This window comes from Anguilla rostrata, chromosome 4 (assembly GCF_018555375.3).
Source record: "Anguilla rostrata isolate EN2019 chromosome 4, ASM1855537v3, whole genome shotgun sequence".
In the NCBI taxonomy this organism is placed as follows: Eukaryota; Metazoa; Chordata; class Actinopteri; order Anguilliformes; family Anguillidae; genus Anguilla; species Anguilla rostrata.
In genome coordinates, this window is record NC_057936.1 from 33,067,136 (window position 1) to 33,091,827 (window position 24,692).

Here is a 24,692-nt window from a genome sequence, read left to right on the forward strand (position 1 = left end):
TTTATTTTGCTTCCCATAATCTAATTTAATAACCAATTAAAAAACAATTTTTATGTGATTTTTTAATATGTAATATTAAATGTTATGTATCTTTTCTGATGATAAACATCCAATTAATGTAATGGTGTTTTGAATATTAACATTAAGGCTTGATATTAGTATTAGAGTGAGAAGATGGCACGTTCTTCGTCTTGCTTTTGGTGACCACCTAATTTTCTTGTTGTGTTGTTGTTCGTTATATTCAGCGGCTAACATTGCTAACGTGCTTTTTCTGTAGTGCGGCGAGAAATTGACACACTGAACGAGCGCCTGGCAGTTGAAGGGCAGGCCTTTGATGGAAGTGATCTGGGCAAGGGCCCTTTAAAAGCAAAAGGTTTGTGATTATTCGCTCTGTTTCCAAAGCAAGGTCTTACGTGCTTTAACTATGAGAAAATCAATTCCACTTCCAAATAAAGGACTTAAACGTGCTGAAGCATACGAGACGCTATGTGGCCAAATCAGTTACTCGGCCATTTAATGTAGTTCGTGTGGAGGATGTGATGAATCTCGCTTTCAGATGTGATTTTATTAGTCAAAGTAAACTTTATTTTTGAAGTGACCCATGTTTTCTTTTTTCCTCACAGCTAGTCATAGCACAAGCCAGCTCTCTCAAAAGCTGAAGACCACATACAAAGCATCTACAAGCAAGGTACATACATTGGTTATTAAGAAAATGAATAACCAATTTTTAAAAAAAGTTTTTTTTCTGGTCTTCTTTGCATCAGGGATATTTCAGTGGGGAAAACATTACTATTTGTGACTGAAGAAAAATAATCATATAGATTAAGCTGTTTACAGGAGTCACTGCAAACATGCTTTAGACTAAGCCTACTGGATAATGCACTATATACTGTATGCATTGCAGCTACACAAATGGTAAAGATTTAAGACCAGATTCACTGTATCACTAAATTGCCATCTTTTAGTTATGCACTGGATATTTCCATTTTATGGTATCACCAGTACTGTCAAATCAAGCCAAATAAATTTTAATTGTATAGCGCTGTTTACAGAAAACTGGGATGTAGAAACAGAAAGACACTTTACAGAGTCGCAGTAAAATAGCACTAAGTAATGAAACTGCTTTCCCCCTTCTGTTTTCAATTGGCCCTAACAGTCTTGATGTGCAGTGGAAGATATTTTTATATTAAGGAAGTTTATGAGCCAGGCATTAGAGCATCATGGTTTAAAGCAAGAAAATATTTTTCTACTAACCTTTAAAAGCAGTTTGTACAGCAGAGGTTGCACATATGCACAGATTAATTGTATGGCCTTTAATCACAATTCTAAATATAAATACCAGTTTTTTAATTGTGTCGATATTTCTGAGTACTCAAGTGGCACAGGCACTTTGCTCCTAAGAACTTGTGCTGTAATGTTGATACAGAAAGCCCAGGATTCTTCGAGTGCAGCAGTCCACAGGAAACTGAAAATGATTATGATACAAATGTTATTTTTAAAGAGTAATAGGTAATATACACATGTTCAAGCCCTGAAGGCATACCTTTTCTGGGCAAGCTACTCTGCAGATATCCAATGTGTGTTTTCTTGCTTTAGACCAAAAACACAAAATGCCCCCATTCCAGCCATTTTAAAGCTGGAGGTGGTCAGAAACTTTGTCATGTCTGTAATATCCTTTACTCCACACAAATACAGTCTGGACCAATCAAACGCATTCACTAAAACTGATATTTGAAAAAATATTAAAGTGAAAAGTGAATTATCAGTTTAAAATACTGCATACTGCCTGGTCCTGCAAGGTTGTACATATATGTATATTTTTGTTGTTGACGGAATTGTATTCAAGTGTATGTTAAAGTCAAATTTCAGCTCTTATGAGAATATGAACTATACCTATATGATGCTACCATACAGTTGTAGTTCATTTATCATACACATCATAGTTTCATTCTTTCAAAATCCCTTCTGTGTAAATGTAGTTTATCAGTTGCAGCTTGGCAATGAAGATTTAAGCTCATCAGTTAGTCTTTGTGAGGTGTGGCTGTACCTTACAGGCCCGAGGCTATTGTAACGTCCTGTTTAAACAAATATTGAAACATTGGTTACTGCATCCTTGCTATTAGGCTATCATTGCCTGTGAAGGCTGTGTAAGGTATTGCTCTGTATACCTACACACACAGCTGTATTTTTTTGTTTTCACTGTATTATAATCTATTACTTTTGTTGATTCTGGTAAAGTCATGATTGTGTCTTCTGTGTGAAGTGACATCATTATGCAAAAGATTAAACATTTTGGCCTGTGAATGAGTGTGACTCAGGCTGCGGAACAGCATTTAGTACTTCTTCACTAGTTATTCTTTCCACAGACCAGTGGTTTACTGTAATGAGGAAGTCATGCCACATGTCACATAAATCTTTCTGGAAACCTGTCTGGCTTCATCACATTTTTGCTGCTTCATCTTATCAGGAAAATGTGGTTGAAAGATACTTGCATTTTACTGAAATCCATTTTCACTCGATAGAAATAGATCATATTTCTAAATTTAAAGCATTTTCCTGAGAATACCTTTAGAGCAATGTTTGTGACTGGTTTATTTAAACTATCATGCATGGAGAACCATTTCAGACCCGTGTAAGAATGAAAGGGAGCTTTATTGGTATATGTCAGTAAATAGCAGAAAGGATGGACTGAATGGACTAGAATTGCACAAATATTTCACATATTCATTGATGCAGTATACAATAGTTTGCAATAATGCCTACTCTCTGAGGTATAATGTAATCCTCATGTTGGCAAATTTCCGATTGTGGACTGATTAATGAATGACACCAGCATTAAAAGATGCAATATCTTTTACTTGGTTGATGATTCAGTGGATTCAGTTAAAATGACATTTTTCTCAGATTACACATTTATTTTAAATGAATTGTGTCACAATGTTTAGCCCCTATTGGCACATCAGGAGGGTTGTAGACCATCCAGAATCTTTCCATACAGATTTTTTGATGTCCTTTGGTCTGCCAGTTCAATTGAAACCAGAGGTTTTCACTGAGTTGTGGAGACTATGATGGCCATTGTAAAATATGTATTTTGTGGTCAACCAGCCATGTTTGGAGACATTGTCTTCCTGGAAGATCCACTTGTCGAGTGTCAGGCTCCTGGCAGAGATAACCAGGTGTTGGGCTAAAAAAAATCCAGTTACTTGGTAGAGGTCATGTTGCCTTTGACCTTAACAAAGACCCCACTTCTACAAAGTGGTGGAAAGATAGACCCACTGCATCAAGATACACCTCTATATTTTACATTAGGTATCAGGCTCATTTCTGCATACACATCATCCTTTCAATGCCAAACCAACCACTGGTGTGCATAGCCAAAGAGCTCTAATCTCCTCTCATCTGCATGTAACTAAATTTGGAGGTGACTACGTGGAATCATACTTGGAAGTACTCATCACAGTCTGTCTCTCCATATGGTGTGGAAATCTGTTAAAATGCATGACACAGATGTTCAAGTGCATGACCACTTAGAAGGTGGAGAAGGACTTTCTGGCCAGTGCACCAAACCTCGCTCAAAATAAGCATCATAAATCAAGTATGTTGGCTTGCCAGTTACATTCTTTCATACTAATGCAATCGCATTAAAAGTTTGCCTCAGTCTCATGAGCTATATTCTGGCCTCCCTTTGAGTTGTAAAGTGGTTACAAACAAATTTTTAAAAAAGAGAGATGCAATTTTCCACTACTGGTTCAGTAATTAAAAAGTGTAAAGCCACTGGAACAGTGGTAAACTTGACTGGGAGTTGACAAAAGGGCATTCTGTCCGTACATACAGTGAAGTAGATAGATGATTTCTGATGCAAAAAAGGCCAAGGTTGGAGACGTACTAAACTTTGTTGTATCTTCGGGACGCAAAGTCTCCAAGTGTATCATCAGACTCCACCTCCATCCCAGTAGGCTTTTTGCAAAGGCTGCCAGAGAAAAACCTGTATCGAGGACAATCTAAGTAAGCATCTGGAGTTTGCTAAATGGCATTGGAACTTTGATTGGAACCAGGTGTTATGGCCAAATGAGAACAAAATTGAGCTTTTTGGCCACATACACCAGAGGTTTGGTGTCAGCAGAAGGACGCTTGGAAAAAAAAAGATATTGAAAAGAATGGCATACTTGCAGTGAACTCCTGTGATGGATTTTTATCACGGGGTTGCTTTGGATAAGTCACTGTCAGCACGCCTTTGTTATTTTATGTTTAAGGTTAAGGTCCAACTGTCTGAAAATCAATTTTGAAGCAATGTTTGCAATGTTTCCCTTATCTAATTTTGCCAGATCGTGTCCAGTTTCAAAGCCACTACATCCCGGGCAGTGTGTCAGCTGGTGAAGGAGTACGTAGGTCATCGGGATGGGATTTGGGATTTGAGCGTCACTCGGACACAGCCGGTGGTTCTGGGCACTGCCTCTGCTGGTAAAATACCTGATCCGGTCGTTCACCTCTCGTCCCTTTCCTCCTGTTTCTCTCTGCATAATTTATTAATTGATTTATGTGACAAAAAACGTTCACATTCTCACATACCTTTGAGTCCTAATGATTGTTAGGATTTAATACTTTTCTTGACAAAATAATTGGGGTAGTAGTATTCCTGACTAATAATCGCATTGATTTTACCACATTTTTAATTGTGTCATTAATAAATACATTATTGTCTGTAAACACCTTCATCATAAGCAAGCCCCTTCTTGTACTCTGGAGTTCAGCAATGGTCAGTTCTATTTTTCTTTGTTTTAGGTAAGCTCCACCTAATAGCAAATAGTTATATCTGTAATGTAATTAGATATGTAAGTATTTAAATTGTAAAAAGTATGCACTAAAAGTATGTTTTTTCTTGTTTTATGTTCAAAGATCATAGTGCAATGCTGTGGAGCATTGAGACTGGAAAGTGTCTTCTTAAATATGTCGGCCATGCTGGGTCAGGTAAGATGTGAACTGATTTCTTTACGTTTCAGATGGAAAAACCTCTCTTTTACTGTAAATGGATTGTTTAGATTGTCTTCTTGGAAGGTTAGGGGATAGTAGAAATCAAAAGCATTCCAAAATGCCAAGCAAAAAGAAATGCTTGGCATTTTGGAAAGTTCTGCTTTTACTACAGAAAATATTATTCTTCACCAAGTGCTTACGTTCTGAAAAACAGTTGTTTATTGTGACTTATTGTGCTCGAGTGTTTTTTTACTCAATTATTCAATTATGTTTTGTATATTTGTTTGTGTGCAGTTAACTCTATCAGGTTTCATCCTACTGAACAGATGGCCCTTACAGGTATGTACATGTCAGTAGTTCACTCTCAGTATGCGCCATAGGGAACGTGACCTGTGTTGTGTTTACCACAGAATTATTACAGCTGGCAGACTAATTTACAAATTGTAATTCTTTTGTAACGAGGCGAGATGCTTACATGCCGCGAGGAGTCCTTTGGAATTAAAAGAAAGTTTTCACCTTGAAGATATGCGTTTCATGTTTACAAATGAGTACATTTCGCACTCGGTTTTCGATAAGAGCGCTTAAGAAATCGACGAAATGCAAAATTGCTCGGAACGCGCGTTTAAAGAGGATCGGCGCTGCGGAACGCTTTGATGGCGAAGGGCGGATTTCGGGAGACCCCCGTGCGGAAGCGCGGTGCTGTAATTGGCTACTTCAGGAGAGATTAATCCGTTCGGTCTCTTTTGATGTCGCCGTCTTATCGCAGCGCATTTTTTGCGTACCACCTCATTAAACTCCGGGTGTAAATGTGCATAAACAAACCTTTTGCCTTGGGGCATTTTAGTGTTTATTTTTACGCTTGTTAAAAATATCGCCTGCCACATTTGTAATCTTTCTTCAAAGCGGCAACGCATATACCTAATTGGGGATGTGAGATGCTTCGATTGATAAACAGTTGTTGGTTAGTTAACGTGAATTTCTCTGTCCGTCTGCATCTCACTCTCTCTCTCTCTCTCTCTCCTATTCTCCCTGACTCGCCCAGCGTCTGGGGACCAGACGGCTCACGTCTGGAGGTATATGGTGCAGCTGCCCGCCCCGCAGCCTGTGGCAGACGTCAGCGTGAGTTCCAGAGACCCAGAGTCACTCCCGCATCACATTTTTCACGTGTTCACATCTACAGGTGGAGGCTGAATTGTCAGTATTGCAGTCTTGTGACTCGGATGTGGCTGTAAGGTACTCATAATCAGATGTCTGAAAGCTCCACCTCACGGGGAAAAAGAAAACTCGATAGCAATACATCGGAAGAAAATGGAAAAAACAACTGACTAACTCGCATGTTTTATGACATTATAATCTTGTTTTGTAAGATTTTGCTTTATGTTTGCTTCTGCATTTTCTATATCACAAAGGATTTAGCTGCTGTACATTTCTTTTTGCTCTTTGATTTCATCATGGGTTGCTCTGTACAGACAGGAAAGGGGCGACATTAACTGCACATTAGAGTTAGGCACAGCTGTTCTCTGCCTGCCAAAGAGTGTGGGGAGCAGGGCTTGTGTGTGCAGGGTGGCCTGCCAGACAGGAGGCCACGCGAGGTCAACGCCACTTACCTCCGATGCAGGCGAACTGCGACGAGGACGTGGACTTCTCGGACAAAGACGAGGCGGACGGGGACGCGGACGGCCCCATCGAGTGCCCCACCATCCGCCTGCCGTCCAGCACGCTCAAGAGCCACCAGGGCGTGGTGATCGCCGCCGACTGGCTGGTCGGGGGCAAGCAGGCGGTCACGGCCTCCTGGGACCGGACCGCCAACCTGTACGAGGTGGAGACGTCCGAGCTGGTGCACTCGCTAACAGGCAAGGCCGCGGCGCATGGGCCTCCGGGCTCCTCTTCCGCTCCTTCACCCGCACAGCGGGGCATTACCAATGAGAGGCTCGCCGGAAAACTTTCAGAAATCGTTTATCTGAAAAAACATGGGATTTCGACCAATCAGATTTAATCCAGTTGAATGTATTTTTATTAAATTGGCTGGCTAGCCAATTCTCCTGCTTCCTTAAATAACCCCCAAGTTTTCACTTGCATTTCTCAAACTTCTGTAATCTCACACACATTGTTGGGCCTATATGTGACAGCCTTTCACAACAAAGGGACAAAGTTTTCAGCCCCTTATTTCTGCCTTCAGTTTTAACTTCAGCCAAAACAGAAAGAAGGTTAAATAAATCTGGGGTAGCATGCAGCGTTTATCCATTCGTCTTTTTTTTGTCTGGTCGAGAGCGAGACAGAAAGCGCGCGTTGATAGATCGTCTTGTCGGAGAGGGCCGCCGACGGAACAAGTGACATCATCTGAAACAAGCCGACCAATCGCAAACAACATTAACTTAGCGGGGCACTTTCAACTACACGATAGGAGCGGCACGCGTTTGATGGATGATGCGCAGTGGTGTCATCTGCTGCGCGGTTGCTCGTGAAGCGCACTGATAAATGATGAAGTGGCGACAGTGTTTGCAGCGTTCGAGCGCGTTCACACTTTAAACTTCCGCAAATGCGCAAACTTGTTTCTTTAAAAACAGGGATTGGCCGCATTTAGAGTGATTACAGACGTTGTGAAATGTTTTGAGGTCATCTAAAGGGCTGTGGTAGAATGATTGCATTGTGGTCCCCTTGGATCTGTGTTGTATTTTCTGGGACACTTCACAGGTGTCAACACATTTCAGTATTTTTTGAATGGTGGGATTTCACTAAACAGCAAACCCTAATATATGGCTTGTTTTCAGAATGGAAAATAAATTTAACTTCAGTGTTATTGGTAAGAAGTGTATTCTTATGGTAAAAACTTGAAGCGGTCTTGCAATTTATTCAGGTGAATTCTTTTTAAATGACTTTTCATTCATAGCATTTACATTGTGCAGTGTATGTAACTCATAAAATAAGTGGTTCCCTGAAGAGAAGTATTTCATTTAATGTAAACATTTTGATTTTGATGTCATTTTGTTTGGGCTCTTGAAAGCGGACCCGTCTCCTGACTGGCGGTTTTGTTTTTGGATCCAGGTCACGACCAGGAGCTGACCCACTGCTGCACCCACCCGACCCAGCGCCTGGTGGTGACCTCCTCGCGCGACACCACCTTCCGCCTGTGGGACTTCCGGGACCCCTCCATACACTCCGTCAACGTGTTCCAGGGACACACCGAGTGAGTGCCTGCTCCTGTGTTACACCACCCCTGAGCAGCACGGCGTCCGCTGGGCGGGTCTGCTTCTGCTGTTGAGCTGATGCAAAGCACCTTATCGTCAGCTTCAGCGATTAACACTCAAAAAAGTCTCAGGCTTGTGCTAAGCCCTTTTAAGCTTGCTCCTCTTTTTTTTTTTTTTTGCCAGTGTGATTGCTTTGTCAGGTGCTCCATTTTTGAGACCAGGCGTCCAAATGCAAGAAAAATAAATTTTTATTTTTATTTTTATTGTTTCATTAATTACCTACATTACCACAGGGGAATTGTTATAAGTGCAATGACAGAATGTATAGAGCCCATTTAAATGACTTTTGAGGTAATCTTTAGTTGAGGTATGATTCTGTCATGTTTTTAAGTGTAGGATGCACATGTGCCACCAGATGGCAGTGCTGCACTTTGTACAAGAAAAGAATTGCACGACGTTTTGTGTTTTCACTTCCTTTGGAGAAATGTGCTGTTTTCAGAGGTGTCACATCAATTTCTTCTGAACATAGGGCTCTGAGCTAAAGCTTATGTTTGTAACTCATTTATTATTTAGTGCTACTTTCCTGTTCTACAACTAAATATTCAGGCAGCGCACTCATTCAATCTGTCTTTGTCACATTAATCCCTTATAATGTGCAATTTGGTCTTTCAGTGGCTGCGAATGCAATATTTTGCGCTCATATTGCACGTGGAGTATTGCCTCTCGAGTATTTTTTTGTCCACTCCTGTTAATGCTAAATTTACACTGTTCTGAATCCTTTGATTACTGGGGATTACATGCTGCTCATTATGAGAGTCCTCAAGTATAATTCCTGCAGATCCCGCTGTAATTCTTTTCAATAGACAATCGCAGTAATGAGATTAGCAGTGTAGCCTCTGCAAGTTTTGTGCTGCCAGGTCTGTCAATTTTTAGAGCATTCTTTCACTTGGATCTCGGTCGTAAAATTGTCACCTTATATTGCTTTAAATTTTTAGTAGTTTGCTTTAAATATGCCAGGCACTGTGTGGATTAAGCGTATAAATATAATTTCGCTCGCTGAATGGCCGTTTTCGCTGAGAGCACCTGAATCCTGGGAATTAATGTGCGTTTTTCGGGGGGAATGGTGATTGAAAAGTACAGCACTACATATCATTGAAACATACTTAGAAACATCATCACGGCAATACACTGACAAAGATGGCAGCATGTTACTTTAAGTGCCACGTAGGAATGCAGGAATTAGTTGTTGATTATGGCTTGAGTAGATTAAAGTTTTCACATATTCGGCCAGTTTTGTCACGTTTAAGCTGTATACTACAGATAAATAACGTACAAAAGACATAGGCTAATATGTTTGAGTGTGTTAGCAGTGATTTTCCTACAACATTAATATAGCAGAAAGGTTGAAGCATAGTTCATTGATTGGTGGTGTTTCTTTATTGCCAGGAATTTGGGAGAGCTGATATTGAAACACATCTTGATGTATGCAGTAGTGTCTTGTTTACCATTCTGCCTTGATTACTTGGATAGCTAATGCAGTGGCTTGCAGTGGGCTGTACAGCCCTGTATGGGCAAATGCCCTGGAGAGGTTCCCCTTTGTTTCAGTGCCCACTTCAAATAGTGTGTCCTAGTGACTTCTGAGAGAATGATATCACAAAGTCCATCTGTTGAAATAAGTTGCTATAAATAGCGAATTACTTATAACCTGCCGAGATGCTATGTTTTCATCCCAGTGTTGGAATAACTGATGCTTAAGAGTGGCTAGAATGTAGACAGGCATATTTAATGCCCAGTCTGAGATACAGTTCTGAAAATGTGTGCATCTCCTGATGTGAAGGGTGTGGAAGAAATAATTAACTTCCAGTGAATATCTGACATGTGGAACTGGCATATCATGACAACTGCATAGTGTTGGCAGAGGTATGTTCTCTACTGAGTGCCTTCTTCTCATTTTAAATGTAATAAGCGTAGTCACAATATGTTTGAAACAAAGACAACGCTATGGCTCTTCTGCTGAGATGTAACTTACAGGTTGCTTCTCAACATGCAGGATGGTTGAGGTGAAAAAGTAATATACTCAGAATTTAAATTAGGAATATTTTCCGGAAGTGTAACTGTCAATTATGTCCTTTTAATGTGAATTTGAATAGGTAGCTAACCATTCTAAGTGATTTCCTTGGCATAACTGGGCATGACTGAAGTCCAAAACCCAATGGAAATACTGCTTCCATGGCTCTTGGCTGTCAACATGAGAAATAGTTGCTAAAGCCAAAATACAGCCAATACCTGTCACGAGGGCAAAACGATATGACGTGCCAGTCTTTCAGAAGATTCCAAATAGCCTTATGCGATGAGATGCTCTAACTGTGCTGCTGCTCGGGGGTTTGCTGCTGATCTGGACTGTGCTGCTGATCAGAGCTTTGCTGCTGATCTGGACTGTGCTGCTGATCAGGGCTGTAACCTAACTAACCTGGATTGTGCTGCTGATCAGGGTTGTAACTTGGCTGCTGATCAGGGCTGTAACTTCACTGCTGATCAGGCCTGTAACTGTGCTGGTGATCAGGGTTGTAACTTGGCTGCTGATCAGGGCTGTAACTTTACTGCTGATCAGGCCTGTAACTGTGCTGCTGATCTGGGCTGTAATTGTGCTCTACTGAGCTTAAAACTACACTGATTAAAGCATCAGTTAAATTGTACAATATAGCTTATGTGCGCTCTTAAATAGAAAGATGTGTATTCTTATATTTAAAAATGTGGCATGGTTCAAAAACATAAATAAAAATAAATTATGTAACAGTCATTTATTACATTGGTGTTGTGAATCAACACTAAGAAAACTGGCCAGACTCCCCACTGAAGTTGATATTTAGCCATGATAGCTTGCAAACTAGCATCCCGAAGAAATGAAAGGTATTCCGAACTGGCTTCCAAGCCATCCTTTTGCTAGCCCCTATGGCAATGTAGCTGATGTGGCTATGCTTCATATTAGGTAGCTGAAGAAGTGTCAAGGAAATTAATAACTGTATCATGTACAATGAACTCAGCGTCCTGCTGAGCTTTTAGCAGTGATACTCAATCATAATTGCTGCCTGTGGGGATGGTATTAGAACAAGGGATATGAACATCAGTGATGTTACAGTAATGTGTTTGCAAGACATAGCTCCACAAAAGGGCAATGAATGGGGAGAATTAAGTTAAAATGGATCACTGCGGAGTTTAACTACGAAATGACAGAATAATACCAAGAGGTCAAGATCGTTAGAAAGTCACACATTTATGTTAAAAGCTGGTGGTCGTGTACTGTATGACGAGTATGCCCTCAGCTGTTTTGGGACTCAAGGGTTTTTTTTTTTGGTTTTTTTTTTTACCACATGTTGAAGACCGAATTGGCACAAAGGAGATTTTATCTCACAAGTCTGTGGCTATTACATTGGCCCGTTTTATCTGTTTTTTTATTAGAAAATGTTCTGTCTGAATCTGCATTACTGGCTACCGCAGTGCTCAGTATTTTTGGCGCGTTACCTTGCGTTGGGAGTTTGCCCTCCCTGGGCGAGTGGGTTTCAGGGAGACATTTTGCAGCTTGCGCCCCTCTGGCTGTGCAACACGTTTGCGCGGCTCTCTTTGAGCACTGAACTCTGGGAAACCCCGGGATGACAGGGGCGGTCTAATTGTAAGCTGCCGCAGAACATCTTAGTCAATATTCACCCAAGTAGGTATCAGTAGGTATCAAGGGGATTGGAGAGGGATTACAATAAGAGTTGATGAGACGCGGCTAATTATTTAGAGGGGCTGTGGATTCGGCGGTGCAGTTCGGATGCCTCCGAGCTGACAGCGCTGCCTGGCCACTGGGGTGTAGTATACCCGGGCCTTAAATACACAGGCTTTCTGTCACCTTCCCTCCGCGGCTCCTCCGCTGGCTCACGCTCTCTCTGAAACGCAGTGCAGGAGAAGCACTGGCGGTCCGTGCTGTACCAAGAGTTCACAAATACCCGCTTTTCCCCTGGGCTGGCGTTCTGGCCCTTCTGTGGAAAACTTTAAATGAAATGTGGATGGGTGCGTGTATGTGTGTGTGTGCGCGTGCGTGGATGTGTGCATGTGTGTATGAGTGGGTGTGGGTTTGTGTGTACGTATATTTGTGTGTGTATGTGCACACGTCGCATTTTTGGATTGCGTGTATACCTATGTGTGTGCGTGTGTGTGTGTAGGGGGTGGGTGTTTGTTTGTTTGTGTGTAAATGTGTACGTGAGTGTGGAGCATACAAACACGTGCACGCTTGTGTGAGTGCGTGCAGGCACATTTTAACTTGCTGGCGCGTGTGCCTTTGTGCGCCTGCGTGTGTTTGTTTGTGTGTAAATGTGTATGTGAGTGTGGAGCATACATACATGTCCGCTTATGTGAGCGCGTGCGCGCGTATGTTAACTTGCTAGCGCGCGTGCCTGTGCGCGTGTGCCTGTATGTGCCTGTGTGTGCCTGCCTGTGCGCCTGTGTGCGCCTGCGCGTGCGCGTGTACGAGGCAGACAGCTGCTGGCTCAGCGAGCGGGCCCCTCGCCGCCGTGTCGGCGCTGATTGAGACCCTCGCGGGGAGCGGCGTGTTCCACATCAGCCAGCGGTGCGCAGGCTGTCAGCTGGAAGGCGACGCTCGGCTGCCCCGGGCCGCGTGATGGATGAGCTCCGCCCGGCTTTGGCAGGGACCGGGGCCCTTCCTGGGAGCGGCGGGACCGCGCCCCGAACGCCCGCCCCAACCTCCGAGCGCCCCGCGCAGGGGGTGCACTCTCACCCCCCTGACCCTCCGCTCGGGCAGCGCAGACCCTGCTCCTGACCGCAGGATGATTTGCACAGGCTAATTCATGCTGCGCTTTAAATCAACCCAACAGCACTCTCAGCAGAGTTTACCTGTCCTCACACTCATAGTGGCTTTTTATGGACTGTTTGTTTTAGGGACCTAGGTACTTATGTTATGCTACAGTTCTGTTATTGCTTTTTGGGAGGTGATTATTTGGATTTCAGTCTATAATGATAGTAATACTACTACTACTACTATTACTACTACTAATAATGATAATAATATTATTTTTTTGTATTATTTTTTATGTGTTTTTTAAATTACTTTTTTTTTAGGATTACTGACAATAATAGTATTTGTATTATGGAGGCCCTTCCAGGGGAGTTAACATACATTCTATTTTTACAAATAATTAAAAAATATTTAATTGGTATTTAGATTAGTAAACTTGATTCTAACCCCAAACCAGTTCCAGTTCCAGTGCTGTGCCAGCTTCTTTTATACGTTGGTTTGAAAGTGATACTTTTCTCAGCGGTGAAATTCTCCGGTTGTTTTTCCTCCCCGATTGTCCCGGGAGAGCCGCAGTGTCTTTGTTTTGATGAGAATAGGATGGCGGGCTGATAGTCGTAAGAAGACGCAGTCCTTTAGACGACATTCATTATTTCTCGCCATCTACAGAGCTTTTGTTCGTCCAGTCTCCCGTCATCACGTGGTTCCCATTGTCGCAATATGAACGATTAACCGGAAGAGTGACGAGCAGCTCACGAATGCACGGGCAGCGGTTGTGAGCGCTAAGTGTGCTTTTCCTGATGTCCTCAGAGCCGGCAGCGCCCGGCGACGGCGAGGAGTGCGGCCCGGAAGTCCCGGCGTAACCGCGGAGAGACGCTCCCGAGCGCGCGCGGGAGGGGAAATGGGAAATGGGAAGTGGCAGCCGACGTGCTTTACAAACGAGATGTCATGTCGGCTCCGTCCCCAGACGCTGTTTATCCCCAGCATTTGATCACAGGGCCGGCCTCACTTTGACTCTGACACGCGGCTTCAAAGGAATATGCCAGAGCGTATCTGATTGTGGAGATGAGAGCCGTGCGGTCCCCCCCCCCCCCCCCCTCACCCACCCCCCCCCGCACCGCACCGAACGCCGTCAGCGCGGGGCAAACGCGATGTCACATCACGGGAAATATCACACATCCTGTCTTCTGAAGGGTAGATCAATAAGATACTGTAGAGGAAGAAAGATGTGTGAGGAAGAGCGAATTGTCCTGCCTTTTTTTGGTCGCTAGGATACAATTTTTCCAGTAAAAGCATATATCCACGATATGCTTGTATGTATATGTGTACAGGTTTGCTTGTGATGTTGCGCTTCGCGTATAGTTCATTTTTGCAGGTATGACAGTTTTTGTTATGGGGGACCGTTTTAAAAGCTGGAGCAGCATAAAATGGCTGCTGTATGATTTTAGCTTCTTCAATTTATGCACTTGACTCTCGACACACTTCATAAAGTCAAGTATGATTTATCATTATGTTGCCTTTGTCCTTCAGAGGAATACATTTGAATATTTGAATTAGATTTGAATATGTCATTGTCAATAAGCTCGGCAACTTGAAATTAGATTGACGATTCTTACATTCAGTGCAACAAAAATGGATGTAGTGCCCACATCAACAACCCCCCCCCCCCAACCCCAACTCCCGCCCCCTCACCCCCCACCCCCTCAGTGAGGTTCAGCCTTGATGCTGTTAAATGCTGTGAAATATTTCTATATATGTAGAAATGGCACTGCACATTACCTACCAATGCAGTTAATCCTTTAAGCGGAGTTCCTCTTGAGTGGGTGCGAGGGGGAAGCCAACCATATCAGCACTTGACTGTCCCTGTCACTCATTAAATTATCCAGATGTAAAATCATTTCTTGGCTTAATGACTGCACCGTGAGGCCCAGATTTTGGGGCTGGGGACACCCAGGAGTTGCAGCCCATGGAAAGCGGACAGTGCATCTACCGTTCTGTTGTCAGTTGGGTGGAATACTTAACAGAACACTGGACTGGCTATCCTAGACTATCTACTGTTTTCATTCGATGCATCTTACTAGTTAATTTGCAGTGGATTCGGTTTCTGTTTTCTTTGTTTCGGGTTTAAATGAAGTATTTCATTTGTTGTTAAACAGTAATAATTATTGCAGTAATGTGATAATGTGCAAAGAAAGGACATAAAACAACATTTCAACAATTACTCCTGGGAACCGTGTTATATATAGATATTAGAATTATTGACAAAAGTGGTAGCATTATCCCTTTGAGCCAAATGAGTAATTTAGGGAATTTTCTGTACGAGCAGCTGGTTTTTGCAACTGGTTGCTGCAGCACCTCATCAGACTCGCTTGAGAGGCCATTAATCATCCGCTGTCTGACACAGACATATTAACTATGCTCATTAAACATCTTTTAAATTTGATTTCTGGAAACCGTTTTAATGATACTGTTTATTCCAAATGGATTGTAAAAAAAAAAAAACAAGCAAAAAAAAAAAAAGAATCAAGAATGTGCGAAGCAAAGAAATTGCGAACAAACGGCCAAGATTGCCCATTTGTTCGCATTGTTTCGCTCGTTTTTAATTGCGGCGAACGCTTTTTGCATAATTCTCAAATTCATGCGATCGGATTAACGCAAACGAACGCGATATTGGCAGGTGTGTTCGCCGCCGGTCCGCGTCGGTCCTCGGAAATATCTCCGTCGGCGTCGGGACCCGCGGAAAACCCGTATCGGACAACCCCTAGCCTCGACCTTGCATGTCAGCGGGCTCCTGGGAGCAGAGCATTTAAAAATATCTTCAGGGACATAATAGGATTTTAATCAAGCTTTTAATCTATTAACTTCCCCTCCGTTCCCTGGTGGCAACCTGCAATGTCAAAAAACGGTTTCATGGTTGCGCTTCAGATTGGGATCTGCGCGAGCGCGCCTCGCAGTGATATTAAGTACAGTAAGCACGCCTGCATCATTAATGCGGCAGAGTTTAGCCCTAATTAAACCTTAATATGATGTCAATTTAAATTAAGCGGGGCTAGCATGAACCGGGCCCGCTGGCCTGGATGCTGCTAATCTTAATCAGCCGCTCCGCGCAGAACATGAAATCAAATTCTTTTCCAGTCGCACAAAAAGTGACAGCGACGGCTGACATTATAAATTAGAAATATTAAACTCCATTAAATTAATGTGCGTGACCTCTCGGCGATCCGCGAGCGCTCCGTACCGCCGGTGGAGAAACGAGCTGAGGAGAGCAGTTGGGCGAGGAGGCCTGACCCCTGCGGGGCGGTGACTTTCAGGCCCCCACCCCCCCCCCCCGCGCCGGCGTTCACGGATACCGGGCTGGGCTCGGGGGCCCCCCCCCCCCCTGCGGCCGCCCGGCCGGCCGGCCGCCTGCCAGAAACGCTCCCGTTATGGCGATAACCGCGGCTCTCTCTCTCTCTCCCTCTCTCTCTCTCTCTCTCCCCCCGCAGCTCTCCCGCTGCTGGAAATAGTCCCGCTAATGCCGGCGACTACAGATAACGCGCTGGGTGTTCTGTGCCGTGAGAAACAGTCCTATTACGCCAATTACCGGAGATTACGCTGGATTTCACCTGCTGCCAGAAATGCACCTGCTCCACCAATAGCTGCAAATTAAGTGCTATATCTCCCCTTCTTCTGTTTCCACTGCACCAGTAACTACAGGTTATCCTCCGGATCTATTCTGCTGCCAAAATGTACACGATACACCGGTCGTTATTTCATTTTTATTCTGCAGTTCTCCAAGCGGCACTTCTGGTTAGGGCTCAGTAGGATAGTTCAGGTACAAATAGTGCTCTTCTGTGTTTTTCTGGAACATTTCATGGTGCTGTGGTAAGGACAGCTGTAACTCAACCCTCTGCATTTTGTGCTTCAGTAGTCTTTCAAGGTAGAAAAGGAATGTTCTGTACCTCAGAGTTGAAAGGTAGTTTGTTTTCACTTCTGCTGCTGAGATACCTGTAGTGCTACTTGTTTTGTTGCCAGTAAGTATAGTGTAGATGGTGTGTTTGTACACTCTCATTTCTATGTGTTGAGAAGAACTGGGCATGAGATAAAACTTATATTTGTGCCCCAGGATTGGTCCCCAGACTCATCAACTGAAGGGAACAGGACAGTGGTGCTGGGAGAGCAAATGGACCATTAGCATGTACAAAACCTTTTAGCACATGCAAAACTAATAGCACAACCAATGATTGGTGCGACATAAATATCGTGACCAATCATTGGTCACGTTATTGGTTTTCTGCGAGCTAAAGGCCGTAGTAAATCAGGCCCGACGTCCGCCGAGGAGACTGACTGTATCTCAGCAGATGGTTGTCAAGATGGGAAAAAATATTTGTGCCCAGAAAAATGATCAGAGTAAAGGCTAACGACACATCAGCTACCTGACAGCAAGTGACAAAAATGGCTGTGACTTTTGGTTTAGTGGTGGAGGACTCGATAGTTTGTCTTGTGAAATGATTTCTTGGTGCAGCACCTCACCCCTGTCGTACAGAAAGACACCTTTCTCTTTACAGACAAGCTTCTATGTTTCGTTAGTTAAACTACGCCTGAGAATAAAACAGGATTTCGTGATTTCTGTGGACGAAACGGTCGGATGGTTCGAAACGCACTGTTGATTTGTGTGGTACTCATAGCATCCCATTGAAATCCAGAGAACAGGAGAAGGGCCATCTAGGCTGTGTTGGTCCCTATAGCAGATAAATGCAAAACAATTTGAATCCTTCTTAATGTAATCGTGCATTTTAATACTACAAATTGTACTAAATAGACAGTTATAATTGAATTGTTACATTTGCTATGAAATGTGAAACATGCAGTTTCTCCTTTGTTTCAATAAACATAAACTAAGGAAAAACATTAATTAACTTTGCAATCCCAGGATTTTCCTTTCTTAACCGACTTATTCTTCATGGCATGCATAGATATCTCTGAAATAATATGGCTTAAGAGGGTAAATAATCACTCTAAACATGAATAAGAAAAACGAACGGCTTGTTAAAATTCTGGGGTTGCAGTTGCTAGAATGTTAGCAAGCACACACAGGGCTCCCCCAGGACCGAGTTTGAGAACCATAGGCGATTAGGCTACAGTTAAATTGTAATGTTATTCAGTATGGCTATTGATAAGTTTAATGACTTTAAAGACATAGGCAGGCTATGTGAGGATTTATGGCAATTCAGTTCTTGTGACAGTTAACGTATAGATTCAGTAGATTCAATATAAAATTCAATAAATTTGCCTTTTACTGGAGTGACCTCCCAGTAAAAGATGATGTTGTCTTACTAGATTGATAAAATATTTACAGGACTTATCAATAGTTCTAGTTGATGAGGTGTAATAGCCTATTTCACAGACAAATATTATACACGTCGGTGTCCAATCACAGCTAGTTTGCAACAAGCTTTGGGGCCAACTGGCAAAGCAGTTTAATATCCAGATATTTTCTGGTAGTTTGCTTTAGGTCATGATTTTTTTTAACCCATTCAGCCTTTATGGATAAACATGCCATTTGATAGGGATTCAATGGATTGAGCAAATGTTAATAATACAACAGAGTTAGCCGTGAGAAGCAAATATCCAGCTATCCAGAAGACATGTTTGCTGGTTCTTCCGTGTTTATAGGAGTCCTGGCTCTGAGGAAGAGCTTCCTTTATGTTCACTACCTGCAGATACAGGAGTTTTTTGAGAAAAATACCGTATGCTGCATGTAACCCCTGAACGTTTCTTACTGCATGGATCGTGCCGCTGTAGTCATTCTCTCATTATAGGATACATGCATTTTCTTAAAAAAATAAATAAATAAATAAACTGTAAACATATTTTATTCCACACAGACTACAGAAAAAACAGGCATTTTTACATGATTCACTTCCTGTTTTGCTTGTTGTCAGTGTGATGATGCGCAGAGCGTGCAGAATTCTCTGTGGAAGGTACTTCCTGTCAGCTAGCTGGAGCCCTCAGCAGTAGCACCTCTGGAACCATGCCAAATTAGCGTGAGCCGTAGCGCGGACTTTGACGAGTTTTAGCACTACAGCAGACTGCGCCAAACTCAGGAGTGCTGCTAAGGGCCAAATGTCAGAGTGGCCTTTAAGTCCTGCTTTTAATAAATGATGGGGCCCTTATGGTTTAAAGGAGATGTTAAAACATGAATATGGCATTAGGGAGAATGTGTCATTTACACACTGTTTTACAAGGTCTTTAAAACCCTGACCCTGGGAAAGTGTTCTGTTGGACGTACTATACATGTCACATAAAAAAGGCTCAGCCATTTCCTCAGTGTGCACTGTATGTCTGTCATAATATTTTCCACAGGGATTCTTATTCTCAAATGCCTACTGACATCTGTAACAGCCAAACTGACCTTTAAGCAAATTAACTTGCATTTACAGATTGAATGATAATAGTCTCTGTAAGGGGGAAGCACTGACATTATTTCAGGGAACTGCCTTAGGTGGTCTTTGCAGAACATTTAGTGGCATTGACTGTGCTGCTGAACGTATCAATTGAAATGCAATTTGTTTATACTGCAGAAAGCCACTGTCAGGAGCCTTGTCACAGTCTGTTCTTGTGCCTCTTTGCCAAAAAACTGCGCAGTGTGAAGTAATGCACAAATTCGCAATAGATGGCCATATGCTCGGATTCCGTGGCAAATGTACAGATGGACCGAACCGCGTAAGCTTTGAATTAGCAGTTTGATTTCCGCGTCAAAGTCTGGAACAACAAAGTAAGAACGGTTGCGGTTTTTTCCGGAAAAAAAAACGCCTGACCGATCGACGGCTGTCCGTTTCAGCACGGTGACGTCGGCGGTGTTCACCGTGGGAGACAACGTGGTGTCCGGGAGCGACGACCGCACCGTGAAGGTGTGGGACCTGAAGAACATGAGATCTCCGATAGCGACCATCCGCACCGACTCGGCCATTAACAGGTAAGGGCGACGCGTCCGATCGAGCGAGGCGCGCGCGAAAAGGACACGTCGGCCAGCGCCCTCAGCTTCCTGTCTGAGCCGGCGCAGGACCCGGCGGAGTCTTCGCTGCCCCAAACGTGTATTGACAGGCGCTGCGCGTGTTTAAGCCGAGGGGAGAATTTATTTTCTTTTCTCTTGCAAAAACAACTGAGAGTAAATATGATGAAAGGTTCAATTCGCAGGGTTGATTTAAGGAAGAGACAATTGCCCTGGAGACCTGGAGGGGAAATGGATCCCTTATTTTACTTGCAATTGAAAGAACTGCTTTTGTTGTGTCGTTTCCCCCTTTAGGGGGTACAAGCTTGGGTGAAGTGAGAATGAGCGTAACTTTAACTTCCCGCGTTTGCGACGCGTCTCTTTCCAGGATAAGCGTCTCTGTGAACCACAGGATCATCGCTCTCCCCCACGACAACCGGCAGGTCAGGCTGTTCGACATGTCGGGAGTGAGGCTGGCGCGACTCCCGCGCAGCAACAGACAGGTGTGTGGCATCCGGGTTCCACAGGCCCCCACACTTCTCTACACACCCCCCCCATTTCTCTGCTCACCCCCCACGCTTCTCTGCTCACCCCCACATCTCTGCTCACCCCCCACACTTCTCTGCTCACCCCCCACGCATCTCTGCTCACCCCCCACGCATCTCTGCTCACCCCCCACACTTCTCTGCTCACCCCCCACGCATCTCTGCTCACCCCCCACACTTCTCTGCTCACCCCCCACGGTTCTATGCACAACCGCCTTCGCTCTTCATGCCAATTCAGCTTTTATTCCTATTGCACTTTTTTCTGCAAACACTCTGACAAAGACGCTTTACGGGATTGCAGGAAAGCGGGAAAATAGGACGGTTAGGAAAGACAGGGCCTGAAGTAGTGGGAAATAAAACAGGAAAGTTTTATTTTTATTTTTATATAAGCTTCCTTGTGGGAAGAACAAATTTGCAGTGGTCAGAAAAAGCTGAAGCTGTAGAAATAAGACGCTCGGAAGGAAACTGGCTTAGAGGAGGAGCCCGTCCTCTGCTGGCCAGTCTGGTGTCAGTGCTTAAAGTTAAGCTAAATGTTAATGGAGGATCTACTGGGCAAATAATAACAGTGATTTAGCACAGTATAACCTGGGGTGTACATACTATTGTAGCTACCTATGCAGCATTCATACTGACGCTGATACAGTGCCACTGGATGCTGATACAGTGCCTGTGGATGCTGGTACAGTGCCTGTGGACGCAGATACAGTGCCTGTGGATGCTGGTACCGTGCCTGTGGTCACTGATACAGTGCCTGTGGACGCTGGTACAGTGCCTGTGGATGTTGGTACAGTGCCTGTGGATGCTGGTACCGTGCCTGTGGTCACTGATACAGTGCCTGTGGACGCTGGTACAGTGCCTGTGGATGTTGGTACAGTGCCTGTGGACGCTCATATGGTGCCTGTGGATGCTGGTACCGTGCCTGTGGATGCTCATACAGTACCTGTGGATGCTCATACAGTACCTGTGGACACTCATACAGTACCTGTGGATGCTCATACAGTACCTGTGGACACTCATACAGTACCTGTGGATGCTCATACAGTACCTGTGGACACTCATACAGTACCTGTGGATGCTCATACAGTACCTGTGGACACTCATACAGTACCTGTGGATGCTCATACAGTGCCTGTGGATGCTCATACAGTGCCTGTAGACGCAGATACAGTGCCTGTGGACGCTCATACAGTGCCTGTGGACACGCAGTTGCTTTGTGTGTATACAGATCTATACGTCTCCGCGGTCCCCAGCCGTTCCCTGTGAGTGGCGAAAGCGAGCGGGGCGACGGGCGGCTAACGGTGGGCGCGCGCGTGCCTTTGTGTGCCCGCAGGGACACCGGCGCATGGTGTGCTGCTCGGCGTGGTGCGAGGACAACGCCTCCTGCAACCTGTTCAGCTGCGGGTTCGACCGGCAGGCCATCGGCTGGAACATCAACATCCCCGCGCTGCTGCAGGAGAAGTGAAGACCCGCCCCGGGGCCCGATCGATGGGCATCCTCCTCCTCCTCCTCCTCCTCCGGGGGAGAGGTGGACCTGAGTGTGCGCTGTACTGTCAGTCCACTGGCCTCTGTGTGTGTGTGTGTGTGTGTGTGTGTGTGCGCGTGCTATACAGATACGACATTTCATCATCAGCCTCTCTATGCTTAAATACTCACAAGGTCTCAAACGCCAGGAGAAAATAACGAGCACCGGAATAGCCGCACCTGAGTCGGCAACATTGCTTTGTGTCGTTGGCCCTGTAGAGGATTGAACTTAACAGTTCAAGTCAGAGCTTAATTCTAAATCTGTGAGAACATGTCAGTTTTATTGTGGTTCAGCCTGCGTATTATGTATTAGATAACTGATGATTAACTATATTCCCCTGAATATTGTGTGTTTGCGTGTGTGTGTGTGTGTGTGTGTGGGGGGGTGGGGGGGGGGGGGTGCGTGCTTTGGGGAGTACTTCTCTGAGTGGATAATAGTTACTGTAAAGGATGCTGTGAATGATGATGATGACTAGAGAGCTTTACTCAAGTATCACTCGTGTGCTGTTTTTTTCTCCACCTGGCTCAGTCCGTGGCGGAGGTGAGAGAATGTGCCAGTGCCATTTTGAGGAGGGTACCTTTCAGGTCGCTACACACTGTCATGAGGGACACCTTAAAAATGCCACCATTCGTTTTCAGCCTGACCTTTCCGTGGAAGCAACACGTAGCGTAGCGTGAGGACTTTCAGTTTTGTGGAGTAGGAGCTTGGAGTAGAAACTCATACACATTTCTTTGCCTCGCAAGGTAAAGGGCTGTTCACCGATGGCCTTCTATCTCCAGGGAGGCAGGTATTCGTCATTTTGAAAATGTAAGAAGCTGTCAAATTTGCCCTTGTACGACCAGAATCTACAATCGCATGCGTGAATGACTATGGGTTTATACACTGGATGATCAGATGACTGGGGTGTCAGTATAATAATTCTGGTTATGGAAATTCAAGCGAGGTAGCATTAGCTTGGTAGCTTAGTGCTACTCATCAGGTAACAGGCAGACAGGACTGGCACATTGCCACGCCTCCTCCCAACGCAACCCGACGAACATTAGCTGTGTCAGCGCATGCCGCCCCGCTTGAACAGTGTGTAGGGCGTCCTTACTCTTCTGATACCCCTTACTTCTTCCGTCTGTCAAAATGGCCTTTTGTTTTGTGAATTTTATTGAGTGCAGCTATAAAGTGTAATCATATTCAAGTCATTTGTGTACAGATGCTGTTACAATTAGTCTGTAGGTATGTTGAGATGTTGGCTACTTCATGTACAGTAAATTTTTAGCTATGCATTTAGGCAATAAAGGCACTGATTTAGTTCCATGAATGTAAACACGTAATAATGAATTCAAGGCCCGGATCGTGCCGTCAGACACAATACTCAGATGTTTGTGGATACGGGGCCCATCCAAAGCACATCGTCCTCTAAAACAGTATAGCGCTGTCAGGATTCATAGCATGAGGAGCTAAGCCTATTACATTGTAAATGTCAGCTTTGAAAGACTTAAGCACTATATAAAAGTTATTGTAATGTGGTATTTCTGTCTATTGATGTTGAATGTCTCCAATAAAAATGCAGTCTGTTTAGACTGCCTGTGTATTTACTGTGAACGGGGTTTTAATCATGTGGAAAATAAACAGTATTAAAAAAACGATGTTACGTGTATGCAAGGAGTACCGGCTGGTTTTCAGATATCTATACAGTAGCTGTTGTAGATGTCTGTTGCGTGACTTCAACTTACAGTGACTGTATGAAATGGATGAAATGAGTAGATTTCATGCAGTAGACTGTGGGCAGATTGGTTTTGTGCCATTCGTTGCTTGAAAGTTTGCCGTTCATGCAGCGCTTCAGTTTTCCTAATGAACTGTGCAACTGTTATCATTCTGTTCAGTGTAGCTTCATAAACATTAAAATGATTTGAATGATTGGAGGATGAGCGTTATGAAGAAAGGCATACAGCAATCTGGCATGCACATGTAATAAACAGTGCCCGTATGTCACAGCGATTCACCTACACCGAATAACAAAATAAAAATAAAATTTTTTATTAATTCTTAAAATAGACCAGCGCCCGCCGCTATCTTTATCTGAACCGTAACCCAAGCACAAAGTGGCTCTGCAGTGTGCTTTCTGGATGCTGTCTGACCCCGCTGGAGTGAAATGGCACATTATGACGCACAGTAATAAAAGTGTGATTGACATGCGTCTGTGTCTACAGTACGTCAAACACCGTCGGCCATTTCGTGCGCCGCCGCCAGTTCAGTCTGCCTTTGAAAAACGAGCCGCTTCATGGATGTTTGTTTTCGTTTCGCCCGACGTGAGAAAATGAGTTTCCGCAACCCTTTGAGGTGAATTACAAAAGTATAATAAACCTGGCACAGTTTTTTATTCATTTTTTTTTTTTTTTGATTCGATTAAAAAGGTTGTTTTATCTGAACTAAGGAATGTACGTCTGTTTGATCTGTTGAAGTGAACGGTGTAATCTGACACATTAGAGCCAACACCGGAGCCAAGCAGGCAGTCACAGCTTTGCCTGAAGTGTGACCTGCGTGTATCGAGCACTGTGAAGCGGCATTTGCCTGAACATATGCACGCGTAAATCAGCGGGAACAGCTCTGTTGTTGGTGTTGTAGCGCATGTAAGACATCCTGACTATAGGCACTGCGCTCAGTGCCAGCTCAATGGGAATAGGTTCCAAATTGATGAAATGACACAGAA

General features: G+C 44.0%; 1 protein-coding gene across 4 annotated transcripts in view; it reads left to right on the forward strand.

Annotated features, from left to right (window-relative positions):
* Positions 1–23,573, forward strand: part of wdr37 (WD repeat domain 37) — a 31,649-nt gene extending 8,076 nt beyond the window's left edge. For all 4 annotated transcript variants that reach the window (XM_064332322.1, XM_064332323.1, XM_064332325.1 and 1 more), the window contains 11 exons: positions 278–373; positions 624–688; positions 4,326–4,461; positions 4,897–4,968; positions 5,266–5,310; positions 6,014–6,090; positions 6,590–6,824; positions 8,017–8,158; positions 19,775–19,909; positions 20,313–20,427; positions 21,800–23,573. In XM_064332322.1, the coding sequence (XP_064188392.1) occupies positions 278–373; positions 624–688; positions 4,326–4,461; positions 4,897–4,968; positions 5,266–5,310; positions 6,014–6,090; positions 6,590–6,824; positions 8,017–8,158; positions 19,775–19,909; positions 20,313–20,427; positions 21,800–21,931 (1,250 nt within the window). In that variant the 3' untranslated portion in view covers positions 21,932–23,573. The remainder of the gene's footprint in view (positions 1–277; positions 374–623; positions 689–4,325; positions 4,462–4,896; positions 4,969–5,265; positions 5,311–6,013; positions 6,091–6,589; positions 6,825–8,016; positions 8,159–19,774; positions 19,910–20,312; positions 20,428–21,799) is intronic.
* The last annotated feature ends 1,119 nt before the right edge of the window (positions 23,574–24,692 follow it).